Genomic DNA, 27,512 nt, shown 5'->3' with positions numbered 1-27,512 from the left:
CTGCAGGCGCCGCCCGCCCGCTCCCTTCGGCCCGCTCTTCCCCGCGGCTGCAGGGCTGCTCTGCCCGCGGGGGAGCCGGGAGGCGCCGCGGCTTCCGCGGTCGCCAGCGCGCTGGCGGCAGAAGCGGCTCACGACACGGCAGGCGGGGTGGGGGATGGCCCCGACCTTCCGGTGGCCCCGGGGCCTGCGAGCCTGCGGCCGGCCGCGGGAACAGCCCTCGGAAGGGCAGGGGCCTGCAGGTAAGGCGGCGGGGAAGAGCCCTGGCCCGGCCCTCGACCCGCAGGCGGGGTCCAGCGCCGCACCCCGCGGGTACTGCCCCGGGCTGAGGTGCCCCCGGGCCGAGGTGCCCCCCGGGCTCCCCTGGAGGCCTGGCCCAGGCGCCTTCGGGGCAGGGGAGAGCAGAGGCTGCGGAAACGCCGTGTTTATTGGCAGCCCCGGTCCCCAGCTGGTAACCTGTAAGGGCTGGAACCACCTCACGGGCAGCTTTTATCTGGCCCCGGAAATGCCTAGAAAAATAGACTTCTCCAAATGAACTCAGGAGCGATTTAGGCCACAAAAGAAAAGGCACCTGAATCGGCTCTGCATAAGACAGCTGGGGCAGTTAGACTGGGCAGCAGAGAGACACACCGCGTGAACAGAATTACTTCAGTTGCAGGGAAAGGTCTGAGCGTGGCCAGAGGGTCTTTGGGGCCCATCAGGAGCATCGCTAATTCAGAGCTAGTAAACCTTGATGGACTCCAGCTTTGTTCCATGAATTCAGGTCTGTCAAAGCAGCACTTCCCACCCTGTCACAGCACACCTGTGTGACCAGACATTCTGTGCCACTGGGCACTGTGATTCCCCCATTCCTACGGAAAGCGGGTAGTGGATTGCATAGTCCTCTGGTTACCCAGGAGCATGCAGAAGTGACCAAGCTTTGATGCGGGATACGATGCCAAATAAAGTGTGCATTCCTGGTACTGGAAAAGCACTGTTCACTCTGACGTATGTTTCAAGCACGCTGCCATAATTTATTGTCTCCATTAGAAAAGTATCTAGTAATCTGAAAATGGATCTGGAAGCCATTGTTCTAGATACTACACTTGACACATGGTGAAAAGGAAGCTCATGCCCTGCAGAGCTTGTAGTGAGAGTAGGTTAAGTGAGTTCCAAGGGTACCCGTTGAGAGAGTTGTGCAGGTTTTTTCACGTCTCGTAGACATGTTGCACCAGCACAAAGAAACCTGCCAGAGCACTTTCTAAAAGCCAAGCATGCAAACAGGCAGGCCCAAACAAAAAGGCTGAAGCTTTAACCTACCTTGAAACTCTCTGCTTGCTTCTAACAAGCCCTCCTGGTTCTGAACAACCTCTCAGTTCTCCCCAGAAGCCAGGACCGCAGCTTGCAGGAACGCAGCATCCTCCCGAGCAAGCCAGCGGCAGGAGCAGCAGCACGCACAAAGGTGATGGGTTTCTTCACAGGCAGACACACGTACACACGGCGCACCGCCTCTCTGCGCTACCTGTCTCGTCTTGTTTTAGCCGTTTCTGGCGAGCAGGCAAGGTACTGGAGCATGCAGAAATCTTGCTTTTTGAAGCACCCTGAAAGTGGGCTCATATTTTTCAGTACCTAGGTGGCCCAGAAGAACTTAAAAGGGAGCAAGGACAAAATAGGTAGTGTAATTGATACAGCTATGAGAGAACCTCATTTTCATGCTTCCTGGGCTTCTCAGCAACATACAAGAACCAAGAAACACCAGAAGATGAGACCGAAACTGCCTCTTTCTTGCTCATTCTTCAGTGCCAGATCACATCAGGATATAAGACACCTGAGGACTACTTGTTGATTGCAGACTGCTGGAAGACAGAGGCATAATCACCTATTGGTGAGTCATAACCACACAATCACATAGGGGTGATGACACAAACTTGTGAGGATACAGAGAGTGTTATAGTGTAAAGATGCCTTCTCCCCCTTTCTATTTTTGCATTAAAAAAACAAAATATTGGGACAAGAGCCGTAGTTGTTGCAAAGCGGCATAGCTCCATTGATTTTGGCAAAGCTGGGCAGATTTACAGTTGCTGAGGTTGTAGCCTGTTCCGTCTCTAAAAAGGCACTCTGCCTGGACAGATTCTTCTATCCTTTCTCTAAACTTGAACTTAAATCTAGGAGAATGTCTGGCCTGTCTGAGGCCTCTGGAAGACAGAACACTCTTTTTTTTTTACACATGGGACGTGTAGTGCCACAGCAACAGCAGTGCAAATGCTGCTGCAAGAAGGTAGTTCAGTCTGCTAACTAACTAACTACTCTGCTAACTCATCCTGTACTGTCTCCAGCTGGACTGGCAACAAACTCCTCCAGCTACCCACCAGGCATCAGTGCAGCTCTTGTCTTCTACAGCAAACCTCAAGGCAGGAAAAGAGAAACGCGCAGCTCTCTAGAAATCCTGCAGTGCTACTAACTATTGCAAGCCTTGCTTGACGGGAGAGGAAGGCTAGTAAAAAACTGGGACCACTGGCATGCAGAGCAATAACAGGGAAATGGAGAGAATCTCAGAAGATCCTTACTGCCACAGTAATAGTGCCAAAACAAAATCTGCCGCGGGATTGAAAAGCTCTTCCATCATTTCCGTGCCTTCAGTTTTTCCTGATCATCTTCACCAAATTGTATGTAGCTTGCAGGTGGGAGGCCGTAACTCATGAACACGCTTATCCATCAGGACTTTTTGTAACAGCACTCTAAATTCAGTCTGGGACGGTACCTCACTGATTTTTGTACGTGCTGTGACCCAAAAAATAACTCCTTGATATTGTCATTCCCTCTTTAACTTCTGCAAAAGGGGAGTCATAGACAGGGTTTGAACTTAGCTCTCCACTGTGTGACATACAAACTTATGCCAAGAGCTTAGTTAGCAGCTGAACTTGCTCATCAGGTATAGATTAAGGCTACCTCCAGCATTTCTGAAACATTAATTTTTTAATATTTATTTCTAGTAGAAACACCTATGGAATGCCCAAGTTGAACTAGTATTTCTTTCCCCCTAAAAAAAACCCCAAAAGAACATGAAAAGTTCTTGTGGTCATCAACATCAGCAGCAAAGTAAATAACACTACTTGAATACATCCAGGTAGACGTCATATGTTTTTTAAATACTGAAATGCATACCAATTCTTAGCAGACACAGGGGGTAGATTAGTGATGTCAGTTGCTTTTGTTGTTCTGAGTCTCCTGTTACTTTGCCATATCTACAAGTTCACCTGACTCTTAATTATGCAGACTGTTTCCTGGTTCTTTCCATGGCTTTTGTGTTCTCTCTGCACTCAGCTACTCCATTTTCTTGGATGCACACTTTTTCTGTGTAACTGAAAATTTCTTGAAGTGTTTGGAAGACTATATCACTGTGCTCTCCTTGACATTGTCTCTAAGAGCATACTGAGAAAAGCAGAGGTCCCTGTGAGTTTTGCTTCCCCACAGCACCGTATTCTTCATGATTTTTTAATTTACTCCTTCAGATACACCTGACTCAAGAAACCTGCAAGTACTTTTCCCATACTGGGATGTTTTTCTTGCTCATCTCTCCCCAAGCTTAGAGGATGAGTAGTGTCATGGCAGAAAGCAAACCAATCCGCAATCGACTTTTAAAATTCTGAGTTTTCTAGAGAACACAAATTGTTTCCTTTTAGTCTCTGAACATGCAACACACGTAACTTTCCATGGCAACCACCTTATGAAACAGAAAAAAATTATCATCATAAGGTGCTTTGTTGCTATAGCAAGGAAAGAAGCTGAGACCTTATCCTTTTTGTTCGCTGGTGGGCCATGCATCGTCTACCTATCAGAACCTGCCAGGAGAAGTTTATGTTCGATTTGGTGCAAGCCAGCTGCCTCATGGGCCTATCAGATACTTGGATCAAAAGTGAAGCTCAGTCAGAAGGAAAGAAGGAAGTGTTCAGAAGAATTGAAACAAGGCTGTATTCTCAGAAATACAAGGCCAAATGCATTTCCGCAGCAAGCTGATGCAACTCTGCAGATGCCAGTAAGGGATGAACCAATTTCTTCTGAAATTAATTAGCTCCCATTCTCTAACAGTTTCCATTCTCCCTCCCTGTTTTTTGTTGTTGTTGTTGTTGTGGTTTTTTTCTTTTTTTAAGTGAAATAAGTCTCTGCAGATCTGGGAGTATTTTGGAGTTACCTGGGACAGGATGGAATAGGCTCACAGACTGTGTCTTCAAACCCATTCTCTTTACAGGAATGCTTCTGGGAAGGGCAGTCATTGCTACACAGCTTACTTGTGTTAGTGAGAGAATTTAGACATGGCAAAGGGAATTGGCTAAGGGCAGAGAGGGGAAACCCTCATAATTATTGCTGTGGGAGGAAATCAAAACTGAGCTCTGTTAGCTCAGAGGAGGACAATTTTGAAAACCGTCATATGTGCCAGTGAGCTACCCTGTGCTTAAGACAGGCTCATTTGTAAATAGTGGGTCGAGAGTATATACAAGATGTTTGCTTTACTCCTGAGCTGGAAAGGATGTCTTCTGCAGGATAGCCTTGAAAAGTGACAGAAAAACTGAACGCTTCTTAATCCCTAGATTATTCATATAAACTACAAGTAACACAGCTCCAACTGTGTGAAGGAATGAAGTGTATGCTCCCCTTTTCTATTTTAAAAACACTCTCTCGCAATTAGTTTAGGCTGTTGATATCATAGTATCAGGCTTGAGAAACAGTGGCCAGACTTCTGAGCTGCCTGGGGGTTTACCTGAATGTACAGGTAAAATTATTGTGAGGCATGGACAATCCTCTTCTGGCTTCCTGGTGAGGCTGTAGGGAAAATACTGCTAGATCACAAGCCCCAACAATAGTACAACTTGGAAAGCAGCCTTTGAGAGAAGCTCTTAATGTATCAGATAAATCTATGTGGAGATGCAAGGCTGAATTTACTCCCAACAATGAATTGTTATACTGTGAGTGACTGACTATAAAAAAACTATGGGGAAAATCTGAGTCTTCTGCAGCACAAGAAAGTCATCTCAAAGAAACCATGCTAAAACTATGCAGTGCTATAATTTAACACAGTCTCCTAGAGACTGGGAGAAGTCTGTGGGCTAATCCTTACTGCAAATCGCAGTAAGAGATATGCTGAGACAGGGATCGCAGAGACACAGCCACAAGAGACTTCATAACTGTGAAATTCTGCAGGCGTGTACAATCATCCCAAGGGCCTGGGACTGTCAGAGACACCTAAGGCTTGGGAGCAGAAATCCAACTGAAAGACCAAATGGGGGAAAAAAGAAGATGGGTCAGTCCTGGTTTCAAAGGGTTAATTAAGACAGATACTAAACTGGAGAGATCTCCTGTAGTAATCAATTAACAAAAAAAAGAGCCTGACTTAATTAATCAACCCTCAATCGATCAACAAAATCTTCCTCTATATCATCTCCAAAAGCATCACATTGCTTTAGATGACCAGACCAGTGAGTGGACCCAACCAGTGAGTGGGACTGCTTTGTTTTTAATCCCCAAAATAATGGCATTAAGATTGGATTAAATTCCACTGCAGTGGAATTTCAACCAAGTCATTTGAAACATTGCAGCAGATTCTGGGTAGGCAGAGAAAAATCATCAATCCTGAAGGGTTATCTGATCCAGGACAGGATCTTTCTCATCATGGATTTCCTTTTTGAAATTGGCAAGGAAACCAGGCAGCGCCTTGTCAGGTGCCTGACCCAATCTCCACCAAAGCTATCGAGAGGAAAGATTCCTATTGACTGGAATGAATTTAGCTACCAGTTGGATTTGGTCAATTATGAACTGAAAATAGAAACTTGCAGAGACAAGATGGTCTGGAATCACAGAAGGGAAAGGCTTTGTAATGAGAGCTTGGAAGTGGAAGGAGGTCTGTGTTACACAGTTTAAAAACACAGAAAACTGCTGATTGCTTTTTACTATTTAAAAAAACCTAACCCAAACACAGACACACACACACACACACAAAAAAAGACGTAATTCAAAGACTGGTCATTTCCACCGAGTAAGCCTCCTTGTAGAGACACCATAGAAAAGAACAACAATCATATCTCCCTACACATGATATGCAGTAGCTAATAATGTGAAGCCTGCACCTGAGTGGATGGTGAGATGTTTGGACTTCAGATTTTGCCAGCGGTGGGGAGAGATGAGATACAGGTTAGATCTCTGAGGCTGTATTTACAAGCAGTGCCACTTTCTACAACTGCCTGCTAGTTTCAGTTTAATTTGAAGCACACTGCTCTTCACAGAAAGTGTCCTATTTGTTCCTGTGGGTGGTTGCTTAAGTCCCCCACAAATGTTCTTTTTGAGTTTTCGTGCTTTTTCCCAGGAGTTATAGCTGATGACATGGTAAGTCTGGAGTCTGAGTTACTTAGAAATTGCTCCAATTCCTTCATGAAATGCCCCCACCTGACCAAGAATGACTGGGGCTGGTAAGGTCCTGTGTCTCCTTCCACTCTCTGCTGAGCCCACCGGTGTAGATCAGCAAGGGTCACGTAGGGTAGGAGGTCTGGTATTGCAGAAATCTGTAAGTTGGGAGCCACACTAATTTTCCTGGCAGTGGTTTCCTGGCATATGTACAGGAGCTTTCGTTAGCTGTCAGCTTGAATTGAATGTCAGTCATTCCCTTGGAGCCTGATCCTGAGATCACTGCACTCTGAGGGAGGTTTTTTGCCTTTGTCTTCATACAGCAGTAACTCAGGTCTTTGGAAGTTGAAAGCCTTATTTTTTTGTTAACAAGCCCTCACAATATTTAGGCCCCGTGTGTTTTTCATTTTCAGACTCTACAGAAAAGTTTGAACACTTTGCAGCTTGCACACTATCATTTTCTTTAGAGGACAGTTTGGGTCACTTACCATGGTCTCAGTCACCTATGTCACTTTCGTTGGCAGGAGTCAGATTTCCAGGAGTGGGAACCGGATGAGTTGCTAGGGGATGTCTTGCGTTCTGTGTCATTTCTGCATTCACTGATGTGCAACAGATTTATCTCTGTAGTTCAAGGCCTCTCTGTACCGGATGAGTTTGTACTGAAATCTCAGGCCATCCCACATGTTCTCCTGGAGGAGAAACTAAGATTATTATTATTCTTTTAAAAAGAATCTTCTTACTTCTTCGTCAGCTAATGCTGATTTTCTTCCCCTCAGCATCAAGGAACAATTGCTAACTACATCTGTTTCTCACAGAAATTTCAAAAGTGTTGTGCAGCATGATTCAATCATGCACACATGGTAGGACTAGATAGAATTAAAGACATTTGTGTTTATCCAGTTAAACTACTGGTTTCTTTTACTTTGATTGCTTTTTAATGTACTGGCTGCCCATCGTCTCCATCCCTGCCATGCAGCCCTCCTTCTCATCATCAGACTCAAGCTGTTGAGCGTTTTCTTCTCTTCACTAAATTCTGGTTATCCTTCTTCTGTAAGGAGCTGCCTTGAACCTTGGTTCCCACCTTTGTAAGTGAGTAAAGCATATGCAAAGCAGTACTCAGGTAAATTGCAGCTACCGGGTAGACTAGACAGGAGGATTGGAATACAGCCTTCCACCATCTCTCTCCTTCTTGGTGGTCTTGAGTCTCCAGTGTACGCCCTATTACTATGTCAACCTTAGTAGTTTGCTTATCTGGTCCCTTTCCATTACAGACAACTGTTTTCCTCTGTGGCAGCCTCCTCCTGATGCTCTTGTGGAGCATTTCCACCTCTTCCTTCATCCCTTTCAGTGATGACCTAAAATCTGCACTGCTGTGGTAACAAAGTCCATTGGTGACCTCAGCCTTCATGTTATTTATAGCAAAGGTAGACTATCCTGCAGTGCAGCTGCTTGCCATCAGAGCTAGAGATCCTGAATTATACAGCTCCCTGTGAGCTGGTGGTGGTAGCAGTATTCCCACATCAAGTGAGATTCAGGCTAGGTATTGGAAAATCTCCTTAACAGTTAGGCTGTGCTCTTGTGGTGCTATCCTATCTAGGCTGTCTTCAGAGACCACTACTAATGGTGAGAGTATAGTCCTCCCATGCAAATGCCTTCAAGAGCAGCACAGGGGTAGAACCCATCCCTTCAGTCAGAGAAGTGGCATAGTTAACTTTTCCAGGTAACTTCTACACCTATTTCACACAGATTCTTTTTTTGTTGGCTTTTGCCTTCTTCCTTATTAAAGAACTTTCCCACACTGAAGCCATGAAGTGGTCCACCAGCGCCATTTTTTGTCTGCAGTTCAGTCATCCCTTTTCTTCTGCTGCTTCTCCATCAGGGAGGGTAAAATGCAGAGGAGGACCTACAGTCACTTGCACCTTGCAGGACTGGTGCAGGGTCATTGCATGTTTCTAGGTCACTTTTTAAGCAAGTGTTCATGAGCTCAGCAGTGATATAAGTGTGTGCGCCTGCAGATCAGTCAGATATTGTCTGATGGCTTTCAGGGGGCCAATGCCAAACATTTCTGAAGTCAAACTTCCTGCAAGATTCCTAAGATGAGATGCCCAAATCAACATGTTGCAAATTTCTTCTCTGTGCTCAGACTCTTGACTTTGCCTTTTCCACTTCCAGTCAGTGGACTTCAGTTGGGGAAATACTGAGGCTAGTGTACCAAAACACTGATCAGGAATGTTATGTAAATCCAAGTGAGCGATGGAATTTCAGCCATTGACTATGAAAACATGAGTAAGCTAATGTTAATCTACAGATGTTGTACTAACACTGAGCGATTTCCTAGTCCTCATTAGCAATACACTTTGATAAGGGTGGAAGGTGTTAGCTATGGTTTCCCTTCAGTAAGCTGTTTAATCATCAGGGCTTACTAGCAGTGGGATTTGGGAGACTTACATGATCACAAAGTGAATTAAGAGTAATACAATGCCTTCCCTCTAGCTTCTCTGGGATAGAGCACAGGAGGGGGAATGGGTTCGGAGATGCTCTGTTCCCCGATTTAAGCACTGGTGTGCTCCAGTGAGGAATAAGCAGGAAGCTACTGCCTCCTTAGTCAAGATCTTCCTCGTTTTCGGGAGCACACTTACACCAGCTCTCCTGCAGTGAACGTGCTATAGCATGTTTCTCAGCATGTTCTCACTGGCTTACTGAGCTCTGATCCAAAGCTTACTGCAGATATGGGGAAGATTCATGGACTTCTTCAGGGGGCTTTGGACTACTCTGTGGAGGCAAAAATACAACAATAGATACGTGCGGGAGAGGACCCTACATTTCCACCACATTTCACTCTGAAGAGTTGGCGAAAGAGATTCTGCAGCCCAACCCTGTGTGTCCCAGAGCAGTAAAATCAACACGAATTCTACTTAATAAGTAATTCAAAAACAGTTTCTGGTTAGTGAATCATCTGCATCACAGCCTTTATGAGGATCTTGGGTAATTAGATGAGAACAGTGCAGCTTCTGTGGTCATCTCTACCTGCTCACGGAGCTGCCAGCCTGCTCTGGCCCCTAATTTCCAGCTGCTCCTTTAAAATGCTTTCTGCCACTGAGCAGTTCACATCTAGAGATCTCAGACATGAAGTAATCCTCCTAGCTTTTCTAGAAAAAAGCCGACTAACATTAAACCTGTTTTACAGGTGGGTAGGCTGCGCTCCAGTCTGCCTGAGATCACAAAGTGTTATTTAGGGCCAAACTGCCTGGGCTGACACGTTCCTGCAGCAGGGATGACCGCCTGGGAGGAATATTAACCTCCTCCATTAGAGGAAAAGAGTGCCCGGGCAGAGGGGAGGGCTGGCCACACAGACTCTGTTTACGTACGTGCTTTGCACATGACTACGGAGCAAATAAACCTCGCTGGCTGCATGGCTTGAATCCAGATGTGGCTCGGATGGAGACACAAGCATAGGGTAAACCGAAACATCGTGCTTGGCCCTTTGTGCTGAGCCATCCGGCAGGTGGGAATGTAAAACTCTGCCTGATTGCTTATGCCTGAGTCACCTCCTTTCGCATTTGTTATTGCCTAGCGTGTTAGCATGCTGACTGCTGGATAATAAATTACTTCATTCGCTGCAGCAGTGAGGACGCTATTAAAAATTAACCCTGGCAAAATGGTCCTGCATATTTTTTTTTCGGTCAGAGTCAGACAAGGGGGAAGAGGAGAGCAGTGCTGTTGAAATCTGATTTGCAGAAAAAGCAAGTGGTGAGTTTTTGTTAACGGGGCTGGTTCAGACTTCTGTTTAATCACTGCAGTTGTTGGCAATCAGTGATCAAAATTCAGAGGCTTTAAGGCACTTGGTAAAGTTAAAAGCAGCACAAGTAGAGAAGACTCAATAGGCACATTGCAGGGGAGGTGAAAGAATGGGATAAATGGCTATTACTATGTGGACGTGTAATTTATGACCTGTTTGCAGAAATAAATGAATTTATCACATGGGTGTTATTACCATGTATAAGGAATGTGGTCCGTAGATGAAAAAGTCTTCAGTTTTGGTTCATGTATTGCACTCCTTTCTCACAGTGTCACGTTTATAACCACACCCTATCTATAGCACCATGCAGAGTATATTTACAGAAATGAAGGATTTGCATTAAAAATCTAAGGAAATAGACCAGCTGACAGACAGATCCCTCCTTTTCTTGGCTTATCTTGCCTCCAGCACACACACAGTATCCATCAAATTGTCTTGAGTCAAACCCTCGCAGGCTGCATTGGAAGCTCGGGCAAGGATCCAGGCGGGCTTGGAGAGCACAGACCTCTGTGCCCACGTGCACTTCCCACTGTCTGTGTGCTGCAGTCCGGGGCAGGAGATCTCTTTAGACTCAACAAAAAATACCTCCTTACTCCCTTTGCATCACTCCGAGAAAGGGATTTGATCAGAAGCCTGCTGATGCTCATATTAATGATCCCCTTGTCGACACAAAAATTGCTCCTTCTTCTGAGATGTCCATGTCAGTCAGCTGGCTGTGGTACAGCAGTGAGCACCATACCCCATCCCAAGCCCCCAGGTCCTCAGGGCATCCCAGCCCCTTAAGCAGCTCCATCCATAGGTGGGTTGATACCTGTAGATACTCTAGAGGGTAGCATGAGCTGTACTGCCTGCTGCAGGGACTATGCAAGCACATCTACCCTCTGGCGGGCGCAATTTTTTCTAGAAGCATATTGTAGCTGTTGATTTCACAAGCTGTACTGCGATATGACAGCACCTATCAAAGGGCCAAGCTGAGGTCTGCATGTTTGTACTGAGTTACCTGCCCACCTCCATGGGGCAGAGGTATTTTAAAATGTCAGGCTTAAGCAGATACTATGCTGCAGAAGGGAAGATGATATAAAGTTCCTATACAAAGTGTTATGAGTTTGCTGGATGAAAGGTACTCAGATGTCGCCATGTCCAAGTTGGAGACGTTTCCTACTCTCTTTCCTTACCTGTGGCATTTCAGGGACCATGGCTGAAATATTCCTCATATTAATTTCCACTTTTTATTTATTTTGTCTTCTTTATCTCTCCATCCAGACAGAGCTTTGTCATTAGCGCTAGGATCTGGCTATCCCAATCAGCTATGGCACCTTCTGCTCCTTGGTCCTGCCCATTGCATCAATGGGGAGTGCACCTCCAGAACAAGCAGCCCTGGTTCCCATATATCTGGGCCATGTACCATGGCACACAGCAGGAAGGCTTCCAGACTCATCAGCAGGGTAGGGTGGTCCCAGGAACCTCTCTTTCTCAACAGCTAAGACGTTCGCCTAACATCTTGGCTATAAAACAGGCATATCAGAAAGTTGTGCTTGCAAGTACTAGGATACTGCCTGAACATATTTCCTAAAAAATCTGCCTTGAAAAATCTGCCTAGAAAAAATCTGCACCTGGAAAATCTGCCTTCCACAGACCAGGAGCTGCCTGGTAAGCACTGAATACATAGTTAAGTGCTGCACACTTGTGTTTCCACAGACTTTTAAGGAGAGTGAGAAGGAAATGTATTTTTATCACCAGTTTAACTTGTACCCTCATCCGCTACTGCAGGGAGTAATCAACTGATAACTTAGAAATCAGCCAGCTGCCAGTGTTTGATACACAGGATTATGGTGAATGGTGTGTTGATGAATGTCCCTGTGTTAGCACACAGCACAGCGTGGGGAGGGACCAGCGTAGGGAAGGACAGGGGATGCTTCTGTGCACTCCAAAGAAGACAGGTGCTGGCAGTGGTGATGTGTTGGGAGTTGGTGGGACACATATTTCATCCCACTGCTTGGTAGTATTTTAGATGTATCTGTCTACATTGGCCTCCACTACAAAATAGCAAGAGCCAAACACTGCACAGAGTTGTGTTAGGGTAATGCTAATGCAATGAATGAACTTCTGCTCCTCTCATTTCAGCAATACTTTTAAATGAATCAAGTACCAACATCCCGTCATATTAGAAAAGGCCAGGAGCAAATCCATCAATGGTTTTGTGCCCTTTATGTTTCCCAAAAGATTGGATCCAAATTGAAACAGAGACTGTCAAAGTTCCATCTCCATTGCTAACGGCGGCGGGCAAGTCTGGAAATGCAAGGTCTTTGCTCAGACTGTAGGAAGTGAATGGAGATGAGTCATAGTACTACAGGAGCATCGTGACTCCTGCAGATAACAGTAGTTTGTGGTCATGAGAGGATTCCCATTCTGTATCTGTATCTTCTGCTGAAGGGATTTGCTCAGCCAAATGGACACCACTCAGCTCAGGCACTAAGAGTTTCTATTAAACCAATATAAGGGTTTACCCTCAGTTCTCTTCTAAGATGTTTCAAGAAAAAAGGATGCTGGGGTGGAGTGCTTCACCAGATATGCAAGCATGCAGTGATAAAGTGCAGGATTTCATGGCCAAAGAGCTGGCCTACAAGCATGGCTGGAGTCCCTTGTAGCGGACAGCTTGCTGTGTTCACTATCCCATGCTGTCAGCACAGGGCTGCTGACAGGTCCAGCCTTGAAAACCAAATCTCAAGCACGGCTTTTGAGGCAGGTGTGATATTTGTGTGGACTGGGATATAGTTTATCGTTTTCAGTACTCTGAAATATTATCTGAGCATCCGCTTTTTCTCACCCAGCATGCTGAGTTAGATAACAGCTGAATTTTACTGAAATTTCTAGACAGTGCATAAAAAGTACAGAAGCATACCAATAATCCGTCTTCTCTCATCACTAATCTAATTTAGTTGCTGGAATAGCAAGTGCATAGTCCTTTTTCTAAGCATGTATTATCACAGCCAGGGCTGTAAGAAAAGTATTTGGAAATCAGGTCTGCTGTCATTTTGAGACAGGGAAACATCCTTCCCTCTCTATGAGGATAGGAATTCCTTCTAGTTCCCTAGAGGAAGTTACACCTGACAATGACCCTAATACAGATGAATCCCGAGGCTTTCCAAAGAGGCTATCCATGGAAAAGGCAACCTGAGCCCTTTAAATTCTGGGGAAAATCCCAGTACAGGATGGTGGTGCATTGCATCACTTTTCATTCTTGTGTAGCATTTTCTGGACTCAAATCCAGGCTGCGTGCGGCAGAAGCACAGTAGGGTCAAGGGTTCCTTTGACAGAGCAGATAGGGCCATTTTTGCCTTTGCTCAGCTTATTCACTGGTGTTGAGCCAGAAGTCAGCACAAATCACCGAGCAGACCATGGAGCTGAAACACCCCTGGGAGCACTGGGAATGGGCAAGGCACTTGAGGCAAAAGAAGCACTTTGGCTCTTTGCATGTTAGGACAGAGAGCCGTGTCTTCTAGACTGTAGGTGCTGTCCCTAGGATTACATAGGTGTGCATGGGGATCCACAGGGTATGCAGCGTTTGTTCCAGTCTGCAGAACTGCCTGACCCTTTATCTACCCGCTCATCTCCACCCTACACTACTGCAGACTGTGCCCCAGCCACTTTATTTCCTCCCCTGTAGAAGAGGAATTTGTGAAGGACGTTTGTCTATCGTGTGTCTCACAGCGGAGCTGTTGCAGTGATGGCTGAGAGCCTTGGAGTAAGAGTTGCATTCAGGCTAAGCCTAGAACTGTGCAAAGTGCCTGCAAACTAGTGGTGTAATGGCATGCAAACTGGTGCTTTGCCCTTGATTTTTTTTTTAAAAGCCCCAGTTTCTCCACTGCTTCACACTGTGTATTGTCACTTACAATGATGGGAAGTGAATATAAATCGACACCTTTCTGGCTTGATAACATTTTGGGGTGGCTTTGCACTGGCACAAAAAGCAAGTTCATATTGCAAACCTGCTGGTTCCCCTGCCTGAAGACAGCTAGATAAATTTCACAGCTAACGCCTGCTTGGGAAAAGCAGACCTAAAAGCACAGTGAGGGCACAGGTTTCTTTACACTGCAAAGAACAAGTGATACTCCTGAAAAACTGTCGCGAAACAGTCATTGACTTTAACACCTTTTCAGCATCAGTTAATTTTTCTCTTAGTTTAATGTTGAAAACAAAGTTGTAACTCAATCATTGACCGTGGAATTCACCCCAGAAGAAATGCAAGGACCACCAACAATGTGGACCAGCTGTGAATTATAAATAGCATCAGCAAGAGGCCTTCCATGTCCCGGAGGCATTAATCCCACAGCCAACACTACTCCTTTTATATTTTTCTTTTAAGCCTGCCATTTTTAAGCCCTCTCAGCAAGACCTTCTCTTCGTGAGGATTTCTACCACACCAAATACTGTGATGCCTCTAAACAGCAGGGAACCTCTATATTGGTACTACAGTTGTAACAACACTGGGCTTTGTACCCACCAGTTCATTAGTAAAAATGACCTTCTGGCAGCTGTAAGGCAGCTTCAACTTGTCCCTTACAGTGAACCAGGCTGCCCTACCCTGAAAAAGAAGATTTGAGTTTTCCCAAACCACAAAATAGTTTCACCCAAAAGAAACTGAGAAAGGTAGATGGCCTTGAAGAGAGACATAAAGCAATAACCTTTATTTTATACACAGGCACTTCAAGTCACAGTTGATTCATCTTGGGCCAGGAATGATATAAACAAGGGAGTGCAAGCATGCTTTTCTGGCTCGCAATATTTTTTCAGATAAGAAAGCTTCGTTTTCTTTTTCCTGTGAAAATGGGAAGGGAGAGAAATCTTACCTTTATTTATTTGGGTTTTTATTTACAATTCTTCATTAAAATTAAGGCAGAATTAGGAGATAAGCCCTTCTGGAATTAGGAAACCCTGGCTCAATTATTGAAATATTAATACAGTGCTCTATCTCACCTTTGCTACCTCATGTCTTTCATCCCAATCAGTCATCTTGACTGCACTGTAATGCAACTATCATGAATCAAAACCTGCCTTCCTAAAGCAATAGTACAAAGGAAGGAGAGAGCCCTCTGGTATGGCATCTGCACTGAGTATTGCTTGAAAGTAAGTGGGATTCCACCAGAGTTCTTCCCTCCCAGCAGAGCTGAATCTGATCAGGGCTTAAGCTAATGAGATATCACAACACATTTTAAGCTTGTCTTAAGCTTACTTTTTCTCTGAGACACCCATCACCATGACAAGGTGCCATTTGCTGGTTTTATTGCCTTCTAGTACCCTGGAAACATACCCCTGAAAACTCTGCCAAGCCAAGAAGGGTATTCATTTTCCTTGAGCGGGGATGCAGCGGCGAGAGGAGGCAGGCTCTGTCACTCAGGTCCTGGCTCAGGACTGCTGAAGTGTGTGGTCACCTTCAGATGCAACACACAGTTTCTGTATGACTTTGCTGACATCAGTAGTTTGGCTTACTTGTTCACTGAAGAAAGGACAAAGGAAAACTATGATCACCCATCTTTCAGAGCGAGTTAAAATACTCTATAAAAATAGTTAGCAAAAGTTTTTCTAGGTCTACTTCAGCTTGAAAAGATTCAGCTTTGTACAAAATGCCATATGTTGCCTGACGAAGGTTTCCTTTCAGATTGCAGTTTATAAATTCACATAAGCCTGCAAAAAGGAGCAAAAACAAATGCCCGGATTCAGTGAGTCAGAGAAAACGGGTTTTTTATCTGGATCCTCTCATTGCCTTTTCTTCTCATGCCAGGTGCAGTGACAGCAAAATGAATTCAATTCACAGACTTCTATCATCCTCTGGATCTTTGGATCAGTTCTTAGTCCCTCCTGGCGTCAATTATCTCTTCTGAGGATGAAGTTCTAAGCACCTGCTGTGGTCAAACCTGTTCTCACATCATCTTCTGAATGCAGTGACTTCAAGCACCTGAAAACATGAGATTAATGCCATAGTCAAGACTTCAACCAAAGCTCTTTCTGCAGACCTGAGCTGATTTTTTTGAAAATGCCATGATAGTTGCTAGCTGTTAACTGATAGAAGAATTACCAAGTAGTCAGTGTTCTGCTTAGCATGCTATACAAGAAGACAGAAGAGTTTTCCAGTAGAGCAGCAGTCTGGACAGGGGTGGAAGTACCATAGTACGAATTCCCTACTTAATCCCAGATTAGTTTTGATTTTTGTCTTGTTGTGTAAAATGGGGATGAATAATATCCTTACTCTGTATTATCTACTTGGAATAACAAGTCTCTGGAGGCACATCTTTTACTATGCATGGTATTCATCTAGTAGCATTAGCTGTATTGAAATCTTTTTATGTAAAGATTAAGAATAGTTAGAGAAGATCAGAAGATAGAAGAATAGTTAAGAAAATCAAACCCAAATGGGACAAGCCTGAAGATCATCTAAGTGTGGACTTAACAGCTAATGTAATTCCTGTTCCTCTGCTTTCAACAGAGATGTGTAACTGTGGCAGCGGTAAGATGGCTAATGAAAACTTCACGAAAAGGGAAGTTATCCGGGGGAAAAGCAAGATTTCAGGAGTTTAATACACTTTACTTGGGGACTGAGTAATTTCTGCCTAGCTGTACTGAAAGAACATCTTAAACAAAATTGTCACATTTGAGATGATGCTACAGAAATAAAAGACTGCCAATGCATGACAGTTCTGAAAAAGCTGAGAGCCAAGAGAGAAAAGATGTAGGCTAATACATACCCATCAGTCTGACCCCTAATGGTATGTAAAATTTTAGAACAAATTTTGACTGCAGGCATAAGTAAAGACATGGTAAAATGTGGCAAGAATTTACCAAAGGTGGATTATACTTACCTCTGGTAAGAAGACTAACCTTCTAGATGAAAAAAAATGCTACTAATTTGGGACTTTAGGACAGCCTTCAGTACTGTGTCCCAAAAGAAAATTGATAGTTATGCTGGAAAAGGGATTATCACAAGATTAAAAAGGTGATTGCAGGGCTGGCTAATAGGGAGATCATGCTGCAAGGGGAACTATCAGGCTGAACGAGTTTGCATTGGAGGTTCTTTTACTACAGTGGGGACTTCCATTCCACTTGCCTTTGCAACCAGGGAGGACAAAGAGAGGAACCCCATCTTAATGATCTTAATGATGATTATGAGCAACCGATTTGCTATCAGCTTGATAACGTGACCCCAGGATATACCAGACATTTACAGTACAGAAAGGAGAGTTTTCTACTGCACAAGATATCTAGAGTAGACTATACTGTTCTGGTCACCCATTTTCAAGAAACAAAAGCTGCAAAAAAACCAAACAAACAAAACAGAATGATAAAAAGAATTGTGAGCCTGTCTTTTAATGACAGGAGATTTTGAGCTTGGCTTGTATGACTTAGCAAAATAAATGTCAAGAGGAGATGACAGTGGGCCCTATAAATATATCAGGAATGCAAACATCAGAGGGGAAAAGTTATTTTAAGCTGAAAAATAATTTGGCAAAAGAACAAGTAGGTATAACTTGGCAATAAATAATTTTAGCCTATAAATTAGGAGGTATGTAATCTTCAGAGAGAGGCTTTGGACCAATCTTTCAGAAGAAGGAGGAAGAGACTGACATGTACCTAAATGACTCTGATGTGGTTACCTGCAATTGCAGAAAACTGGATCCTCTGAAAGCCTATCAGGGAAACTTCTGGTCCTGTAGGTAGTAGTATAATGTAATTCCTAAATGTTAATCATGCAAGTGGCAACAGCAATTAGCTATTAATCAATAATATTAATTAGTGACTGGGATGGCTGGATGTTGCTTGTGACTGGATAAAAGCAGGAGGAGAGACGAGCCTCTTGTCTTTAAGATAAGACCCCAAAGGAAAAGTGTGTCTTTCTAGGCTTGGTTTTCAGAAAATGTTTCTCCTGATTTCTCTTCATTTGGGTAGCACAAACATAATTAATCCAAACTAGCCTGTTTTGTGGAGTTCCTGTGATAGTGAGGTAGGAATCAGGTCCAATATCTTTAAGTAGGTCTAGGGTATACTAATTGTCAATATTAAGATTTCAAAAGTTTAAACGCTTTCTTGGCAAAACTGAAATGTAACTTTTCTCTCCTATAAAGCTTCATGAATGTACAACATGATTCCTGGATAGAGATCACATCAGCTCCACAGTTATTAATTTACAGGTTTCTCACTGACCTTAGCTCAGCTCTGGGAATGGTGCCAGCACAATTACAGTAACTCTGAACAGCGCAGACATAAAGCTCCTGTATTTACCCTGAAATTGTGCCAGATTTTTCTCTTGCTCAATGATGGAAAGATGTATTTCTTCTTTGATTGGTTTCAAATAGCTCAGGCAGAGTTAGCCGTGACAAGATTATTTCCAGCAAAAGAAGGAAAAGGAGTGAACTGCCACGCAAATGTGTGCATACATGATACACTTAGTCCACAAATAACCTTCAGGAAGTGTGCCCCAAGAAGAAATGTGGGGGGAAACCGAGTCAAGGTGACTTGAGCGAGTTACCTGGAAGATAAATGGCAGAGCTGGGAGTAAAATTCAAGGGGCAGATGCTGGATCCAGTGTTGTTTTCACTGAATCACACTACCTTCCTGGAGCACGTCAAGGCCCATTCCCTTCCTTCCTGTGAAGATGGGCAGCTGGACTGCAATGACACCAGGTGGAGCTGAGTGCACTCATCACCTTGGAAAATTAGGCCCCTGGTGATTTTGTCTGACGTTAATTGACTGTCAGACCCTGCAAGAGGGGAGTCAACACATTTCCTGACCTATGGTCTAAGATAGATAAAATTTTCCAAACCCTAGAGTAAATTTAATGTTGTCGCAGAGGAAACGCTGATGCAATCCACCAGCAACTGCTGCTCTCCAACATCCTTGCAAAGGTACAATATATAAAAGGTACAATATATACTGGAGGTGTGAGGGGGTGAGTGCATGCAGGTAGGGTATTCAAAACCCCAGCCTCTTCTAAATGGCAGGCAGGACACTGTGTCTTCCCTCCAGACTTCCTACCTTCCTGCCCCCGACACTGCTAAGGGCTGCTCCCAAGAAAACGGTGGGTACCATCCTGAAAGTAAACCCCTGAAAAAGCATGTGGGACCACTGAGGGATCACAGCGTTTTCCAAAGTGCCTGATTTATGAATCCTGTATATAAAGTGTGGAAATGTGGATTCCTCCTAAGTGTGAGTGAGAATGGTAAGAAAAATGTTCTGGATAAATATATTGTGATGAGTCTAAAAGATCAGATAATGCGTATGTTTGAAGAGGCAAATTTAATTTATGGACAGATGAGTCTGGATGATTGAATTAACATTATTTAATAAATTACTGCCTCTCAGTGGAGCTGTGAAAACTGACCGTATTGTGTGTTAGTCCCTTGCTTTTTAAAATAAATCATATTAAGGGAAAGCAAACATGTTTGGTTTAGAGAGTGGAAGGGCTATGAATGTGGTCATTAAAGATGGCTCTGCAGATGCGTGGTAACTCGTTAAACCACAGGAAGTTAATCCCGTACACTAGCCTGTCTGTGCCCTGGGTGAGTGCTTGGCACTGATGGCACTGGGATTTGCTGTTGTCCCAGAAAATTAGTAAGTGGTCCCACCCAAAACTAGTAAGCATTCTTTACTTGTATTGGGGTTGAATAGTGAAAAAGGAATACGATGATGCCATGGCAATCTCCATGGTGAATGGGGAAAGAACAGCAGATTGCTGCTCACGGAGCTGCACAGGAGTTGCATTCCTGCACCAACTGAGGTGTTTGGTCACGTCACCAACAAAAGTTGAACCACTTCTGCTGGATCCAGATTATGACAAACTTAATTCTGCTATGTCTAATCTTTCGACCATTCTGGTCTGAAAATCTAGTCTTTTAATCTATTTGCTTCTTTCTTTTTTTTTTTTAATGCAAAATGATTTGGTGAAACTAGCCTTGTTATGCATCACAAGTTGTATTTTTCAGTCCCCAACACAGCCACTCACCACTTCAGCTAATGGAGTGATTGCCTCAGGGAAGCTGTTCCCTGCATACAGGCTAATGGCAGGGCTGTGGAATCACCGTCGTGCATGATGGCTTTATAAGTTATCCATCAGCCCACACAGAAGGTTTCTGATGCTGTTGGGAAGAGATGCCCTCAACACCTGTCCTACTGTCACCCCATTTCCTTCAGCCATGTGATCACCTGCAATCCCATGCATTTCCCGTCCCTTTCCTGTCCTTAAGAGGACAGGTAGAGGAGGTAGATCGAAGGAGGTGATTCTGCCCCTCTTCTCTGCTCTCATGAGACCCCACCTGGAGTACTGTGTCCAGCTCTGGAGCCCTCAGCACAGGAAAGACATGGACCCTAGAGGAGGGCCATGAAAATGATGAGAGGGCTGGAGCACCTCTCCTATGAAGACAGGCTGAGAGAGTTGGGATTGTTCAGCCTGGAGAAGAGAAGGCTCCAGGGAGGCCTTGTAGCAGCCTTCCAGTAGTTAAATGTGGCCTACAGGAAAGACACGGAAGGGACTCTTTAGGAGGGAGTGCAGCGATTAGGTGAGGGGTAATGGTTTAAACTGAAAGGGGGCAGATTAAGATTAGATGATAGGAAGAAATTAGTAACTGTGAGGCTGGTGAGGCACTGGAACAGGTTGCCCAGAGAAGCTGTGGCTGCCCCATCCCTGGAGGTGTTCAAGACCAGGCTGGATGGGGCTTTAAGCAACCTGCTCTGGTGGGAGGTGTCCCTGCCCATGGCAGGGGGGTTGGGACTCGATGATCTTTAAGGTCCCTTCCGACCCAACCCATTCTATGATTCTGTGACTAACCCCATGCCCACCCCTGCTCTCTCCACTGGTCCCCGGCCCCTCACATCTCCCGTCCTCCCCCGGACACCACCGCCCTCCGCTCCTTCCAGACAGGGCGGCCGCGGCGGGGGGCGGTGCCTCGCGGCAGGGGGCGGGGCTTCGGAGCAGGGGGCGGAGCCGCCCGCGCCGGGTCATGTGTCGAGGCCGCGCGCGGTGGCAGCGGCGGTTGCCAGGTGACGGCGGGTCTCCGTGCCGCACGGCAGCCCCGGTCCGGCCCGCAGGTAGGAACCGGCGTCCCCCCGCCACCGAGACCGCGGGGAGCGAGGGTGGCAGCCTGGAGGTGTCTTTGTGTGCGTGGTGGGGGTGGGAACCGGCGTCAGGGGTGATTTCCCCTCTGATACCAAATAGTTGCACGTGTACGTTTAAGGGCCTTTAAAAAAGGCCTTTGTGGTGACGGCGTTGGTACGGTACGAGACAATGCGCCCCAGGGCTTGGAGGCCCCAAGAGTGTGCATTGCTGTAGCAAGACTCACATGGAGGTGGAAGCTCCTGAAGTTCTCCATTTATGTCGGTGTTGATAGTGAATCTGGATGGCATGTTTAAATTTTATGCTCCGAGGAGAAAAATGCTGAAGAATAAATAATCCTGGGCACTTGTAAGTTGCGGAAGTCTCCCTGGGTATTTCACGTTGAGAGAACGTGGCTCCTCCACAGCATCTCCTCAGCTTCCCTGAGTGACTGAGGAGACTGGCCAATGCCTGGTTTATGGGCTTTCAGCTTTGTTCTGCTTTTTGCAGAAAGGGCTCAGGTGTGGTGCCTCTCCTACTTAGGGCCGCTTTGTGGTGTGGAGAATGGTCTGGGGATCCACCCACCATCAGCCAGGGACTCAACCACACTCCCCCAGTTTTTAGCAGGCAGTAATTAGTTAATTGGCTATCTTAATCTCTCCCTTTGAAGTGTCTGTGAGGCATGTGCTATCCGGCTCTGCACCCGTCTTCCTGATATCAGTGTTCCTGTTCACCTATCATTTTCCATTCTAACTGCTTTTACAAAGCCAAATTTTCTGGTGAGTGATACAGTGGATATGTATTAAATGTTGACTTCAGCCTTTTACCCTCTTGCTAGCCTGAATGACAATGTTTTTTCCAACACAAATTGAACTTACTCCTACAGCATAGGAAATGACTGTTCTTTGGGTAAGTAATTGTTCAGTAATTTATTTTTTTTTTTGCAGATATATAGATTCTTCTGTACCAAATCCTTCCCCTTCTCATGATCTCCTTGGGAAACTGTTTTCAGTTACACTTTCATTAAGCTTTTCTAGGCTGTACTGCTTCATGTCCTGTTACGCTTTTAAGATCCTTTGAGCGTGGACTTCTGCTTCTACAGTGGATGCAGTACTTTTTTGTTATTAATTGTGGAATTCTCAGTGTCTCATGGTTTGTTTTGGGTTGTTGTTTTTTTTTTTCCTCTTGCAGATTATATTCTTACTGTTGCTTTAGCAGGATATGGAGCAATCAAACAAGAAATTGCATTATGAGCATCTGCATTGCTCGAGATAAATGGAGATGAACGGCTGTGACTAGTAAATGAAAATTGCTGTAGGAGAGGGATGGGAAACGAAAGAGGGAGAACAGCAGTGGCATTGGAAGAAGAGGTAAAATAATTTTAAATGTGCAAAAGACTGAAGATGTTTTGAAACTTTTTTTTAATTACTCTCCCATTTAATTTTATTTTTCTGCTTTCTGTTATTTTGTCTGATTTGAATTTTCCTGAAAAAACCTGGATTAAAAGGGCAGCATTTGGGTGTGTCAGATCTCACAGCTGCTGTCATTAACAGGTTTTGTTGGGGGTGTGGGGGCTTTTTTCTGGCCTTTGTGTTCTCGCTCTTGGCTTTAGCACTGAGAATTACTATCTTCCTCTAGGTGTGACCTCTCAAGACATTGATATGTGGATACATCCACGTATGGACAGTTCAATTCCTTAGTTTAATTGTAAGCTACAGTCAGCGGAAGAGACAACAGGCCCTGCCCATGGCCTGGGATGCCATCAGCTTACAAAATTTGAGGGACCTGATCATGTATAAAAACAGGATTCAGATTCAATGTGAAATCAGATGCGAGTTTAGCACTGGACTGGAGTGATGTTATTATTTATTGTGATGATGATGCATGTGCTTATCTAACTGAAGCTCCTTAGGGGACATAGTTAAAGAAACTACATTTATTCTCTAAGTTTGAAGTAGTAAAATTTAGTGCTGCAAAAAAGGAACATTATAATGTATCATATGTTTAGGATTGCTACATTTGTCACTAATAGGAATGGCTTAATATTTATTTGGGAGCAATTATGAAGAGGTTATTTTTTAAGTCAGAAATTTTTTTAGTTTTTCACAGAAACTAATTTAGGTACCTCTACATAATTTTAATTTGCTAGTAAAATGGTTACTGTTTTTATACCTTCTGTAGATTTACATGTTGGCTTGAAAAACAATTGGGAGCAAAACTTCTATCAGTAGGGTCACAAGTACTTGCTATAATACAAATCAGAAAACCAGGTTTGCCATGGCAGATGTAATAAAGGCTAATGTATCTTTATTAAAAGGAAAAGATTGTGGACCTTTGCCAGTTCAATGAAGCATTATCTGATTTTTATTTTTAAAAGAAAATTTCAGAATGCACTCGTTCCTTTAAGACTTCATTAAGCTGGTGCTGTGGTTTAAATTAATATCTGTACTTTGGGAATAGTTGGAAAGAATAATGTTATAGTTGAATACCTTTTATTTTAACAAAGCTGGAACTGTAAATGTTAGAATTGCCTAGATTCTTCTGCTCCAGTGAAATGTACATTTAAAGCAGGATCTGTGTTTGTGGCAGGCACAGATAGCTAATGCCAAGGTACGCAGGAACCAACCTATCTGTGACAGGATCCCTACATAAGGACAGGAGGATTTTAAATAGAGCAACCTTGTTTCTTCCCTGTTTAACATCTGGACACTTGGATAAAAACTTGTGGCCATGAAGAGCCAAATGCTTCCTGATCCTTCATTACCTTGCTAAAGTTGAAATGGTGAGGGACTTACTCTTATCTTCTCCACTAACTAAAATGACTGTGATGTCATTTGGCAACCTTCTGGCAGTGAATGCATAGGCACTTTGGAGCTCTCTTTTTCCATAGCCCCTGTTGTTCACCAGCTACCCCCACCCACATCCTACCCCTTTGCATTTTCTTCTCTGGGATCACTGCTGCTTTGGACGATGGCACAGTTTGAACTCAGCTTTGTGCGTGGGGGTAATACAAAGTCCCCAAAGCTCCCAAGTACTGTATGGGACATAGATCCCAAGGCTAACCTACCGTGGTCACGACAACTGTAGAGCAAGATTTACGTGTAATACCAAAGGAGCGTCAGGCACTCTCACAGCTTGTGAAACCATAATAAAGGAAGGTAAACAACAAGGCAAATTGGTACCGTTCCTTATGTGCAAACTTGGGTGCTTGAACCAAGGCCTCAAATTGGCTGAACGGTTAAACAAAACCATCTTTTTAAGCATTCAAGTCATTCAATGTAGTTGAAGCCAGTGAATTTTTAATTATGTTAAACAGGATATTGATAGCTTTGTATTTCAGCATTCTCATAAAAGCTTTTTTTCTTTAGTGGGGCACACAAATGGAATATTTATGCATGCTCTTTGTAGTGTTTATATGATCCCTTGATATTAAAGTAGCATTACTGGAGTAGTTGTTACCTCCTTCTGCTTAACAAAAACAGAAGATTAAAACAAGATCGTTTAGACTTATATGGAAAAGAAAGATTCCCATTAATATCAGGTCAGATGTTTTCTTTCTCAACTTTTCAGAAGTTGCACCTGCTAAAATAGAGTGATGTGTTGCAGGATGCTTTATATTACATAAATGTATCAGGAACTGTTTTTGCCATTAGGGGTGGATTATTGTAACAGTAGTTTCCTGATGACTTCATAGTAAATTCCAGCTGCCCAAACAGTTATTTTCCAGGAGAGGTTATCTGTAGTGCACTTGCACAAAATTATGCTTAAAAGGGCACTCATAGTTCCCTTGAGACTTACAAACCAAACCTTTTTTGTCAAATCCTTAGTAAATACAAAATTCTTTGGTTTTGTTCTGTGGCAGTGCTAACAGTATGGGCACTACTATAAATTGTGATTCTGGATTAAACAAATAAAAATTACATCATGTTGGGCAGGAGAAATGGAAGTCTGCAGTGCAGCCTTCCTTTCATGAAGGCATAGATAGCACGATAGTTCTCAAATACTTTTTTTTTACTAGAGAATTTTTAGGCTGGTGACATCATAAAGACAGGGGCGTACAGATTGCAGTACCCTACCTGAAATGGCACTCCTCCCTAGCCACAGGAGCTCTTTGAAGGCATGGGTCGCCACAGAGCAGGAGAGGATGCTGGTTGAGAAGCTGACCTAAGGGAGTAGAGATAATTTTTACATGGCAGGTTAATATATAGAGGTATATATCTTTCCTAGAATAAATCTGGATTGATTATTGTTGTTTGGGGTTCTTTTTTGTTTATAAATCGTAGCCTAATTGCTTGGACAAGCTCTTTAGGTAATGTCTTGAAGGCTGCATTAGACATCATCATGCCTAGTCACACAATTCAAAGGGTCTTTCCCAGACTTAAGAAGCCATAATTAATATGGAGTCAAATATTTCTGGCAATTGCTTAATTTGAAATGCATATTAATATATATTTAATGAAGAATACACAATCCTATCATTGACTCTTCGATAAATCTTGTGGCAGGAAAATCAAATCTTGGAGTTTTACCAGGTTACCAGACCCTAAGAACATCAAATAACTACTCTCTGCCAATAGCATTCTGCAGGGATTTCAAATAACATGTTGTTCCAAGGATCATTTCATTTTAATCATCATCTTTATTACATGTATTACTTTATATATGCAGAAAATGTCATACAGTTTTTAATGAACTTTCACAAAATGTCTGTGAATTGAATAGCTTGTCATCATCACACTCGCTTTGGGAAGGAGAGTGACAGCAGTGGGGAAAGTTGGTAGATTAACTATTCATAGAATTCCAGACCTTCAATCTCACTTCCCTGGTCATTGATTTCTCCTGCACTCACTGATTATCTGTTTCTAGTTATCCATACATGTGAAAGCCTGCCAAATCAATACCTATGATGCAAATCCTGCAAGAACTAATTCCTTGATTTCTTTCATTCTTTTATTCTTCTCAATATTCACATGCAGGACAAAACTTCATATTTCTTTTTCAGCCATTTTCTCTTTCCCTGACACTCTTACCTACTCAGCGGTGTTGCTTTGCTCTCCCATTGAATTCATTGAAGGTTTGCGTAGATACAGTTAACTTCCATCCTTCTTGGTTCCACAAAGTCTTGCAGGAATAATCTGCATTACCGTTCAGCATATAGATCCAGCATCTAATGAAACCATCTTCTCTGTGGAATAGTCTTCAGGTGTGTGACTTCTCAGACCTCTTTAAAGACAAAGAAGTCTTTCCAGTCCCTGTAAACAATCCCTCTGAGGCTGATGTTAGTTTGGGTCAGTGGTTCTTTGTCCTGTGCATTTGACAGAGCCATAGATTTCTCATTTGCTCTTTAGCATTTTAAATGAGTGGGTGAGGTGGCTTTACTGGCATGATTTTAACTGTCGCAGAAAGCTGGGTGGACCTGATGAAAATCTGACACCCGTATCTGTAGGGAGAGAAGTTGTGCCAGGCCCCCTTCTCGCTCCTACACAGTGTTGGAGATTTCGGAGGTTTATGGATTTTTATGTAAGATTGGTACCTCACTGCTAGGATTCTTGCAGTCTTAGCTTTTCTGTATTCCTCATATTGAGGATGTTATTTTGATCCATGTTGAGAAGATGATTCTTACTTCTCTGAGAAGGTTTTGAAGTGATATAAGCACATCCAAAAAATTAGTTTTGTTTGCTGACAATAACTCAATTTGATCCCAGACAATTTGTAATGAAAATACTTTTCTTCTTGCTAATCCAATGTTACAGTAATTACAAGCAGCAGATCAATAGCGGGAAGTATAGAATTGGAAGTGTTACTTCAGATATTAAGCCACAAATTGATCTCCCTGTCAAACCTTAAGTAAGTGCTGTATCAATGCATATTTCAAAGATTGGAGGACATTCTGAAATGTAATAGTGATGGACTGAAGAAAGGAGAACAATAACTTGTTTTATGCAAGTGTATTAACTCTTTACATCCTGAATCTACACAGTCCTGCTATTATCTTACTATGTTTTGCACTCATGTGTTACATCAGTGATTTCTGTCTGTTGCTCCACTTGGCTCTGATAACATACAGGATTATCTCTGGATAATAACGGTCCTCACTTGAATTAGGAGGAACCATCAGTACTTGCACACGATCCAACCCAAGTCTTGTGCAACTGTCAAAGTATTCCAGCATTTATATGGCAGATATCCTAATCTAGGTCAGTTATTGGCCAATGTAGTTCTTTTTTAGGAAAATAAAGACAATACCAGAAGACCTTCATA

General features: G+C 43.6%; 1 protein-coding gene across 3 annotated transcripts in view; it reads left to right on the top strand.

Moving 5' to 3' along the window:
- The first annotated feature begins 1,777 nt into the window (after positions 1-1,777).
- Positions 1,778-27,512, top strand: part of LRRC56 (leucine rich repeat containing 56) — an 80,682-nt gene continuing 54,947 nt past the window's right edge. The window contains exons 1-2 of one of the 3 annotated variants that reach the window (XM_014957450.1): positions 1,778-1,861; positions 22,470-22,621. In XM_014957450.1, coding sequence (XP_014812936.1) covers positions 22,577-22,621 — 45 coding nt within the window. In that variant the 5' untranslated portion in view covers positions 1,778-1,861; positions 22,470-22,576. Of the gene's footprint in view, positions 1,862-21,183; positions 21,248-22,442; positions 22,622-27,512 lie in introns of those variants that run through there. The other 2 variants (XM_014957449.1, XM_014957451.1) reach the window with 2 other exon arrangements.

Source organism: Calidris pugnax, unplaced genomic scaffold (genome assembly GCF_001431845.1).
Source record: "Calidris pugnax isolate Ruff unplaced genomic scaffold, ASM143184v1 scaffold211, whole genome shotgun sequence".
NCBI classification, from domain to species: domain Eukaryota; kingdom Metazoa; phylum Chordata; class Aves; order Charadriiformes; family Scolopacidae; genus Calidris; species Calidris pugnax.
Note: the sequence above shows the minus strand (reverse complement) of the source record. Positions and strands in the feature narration are given on the sequence as shown.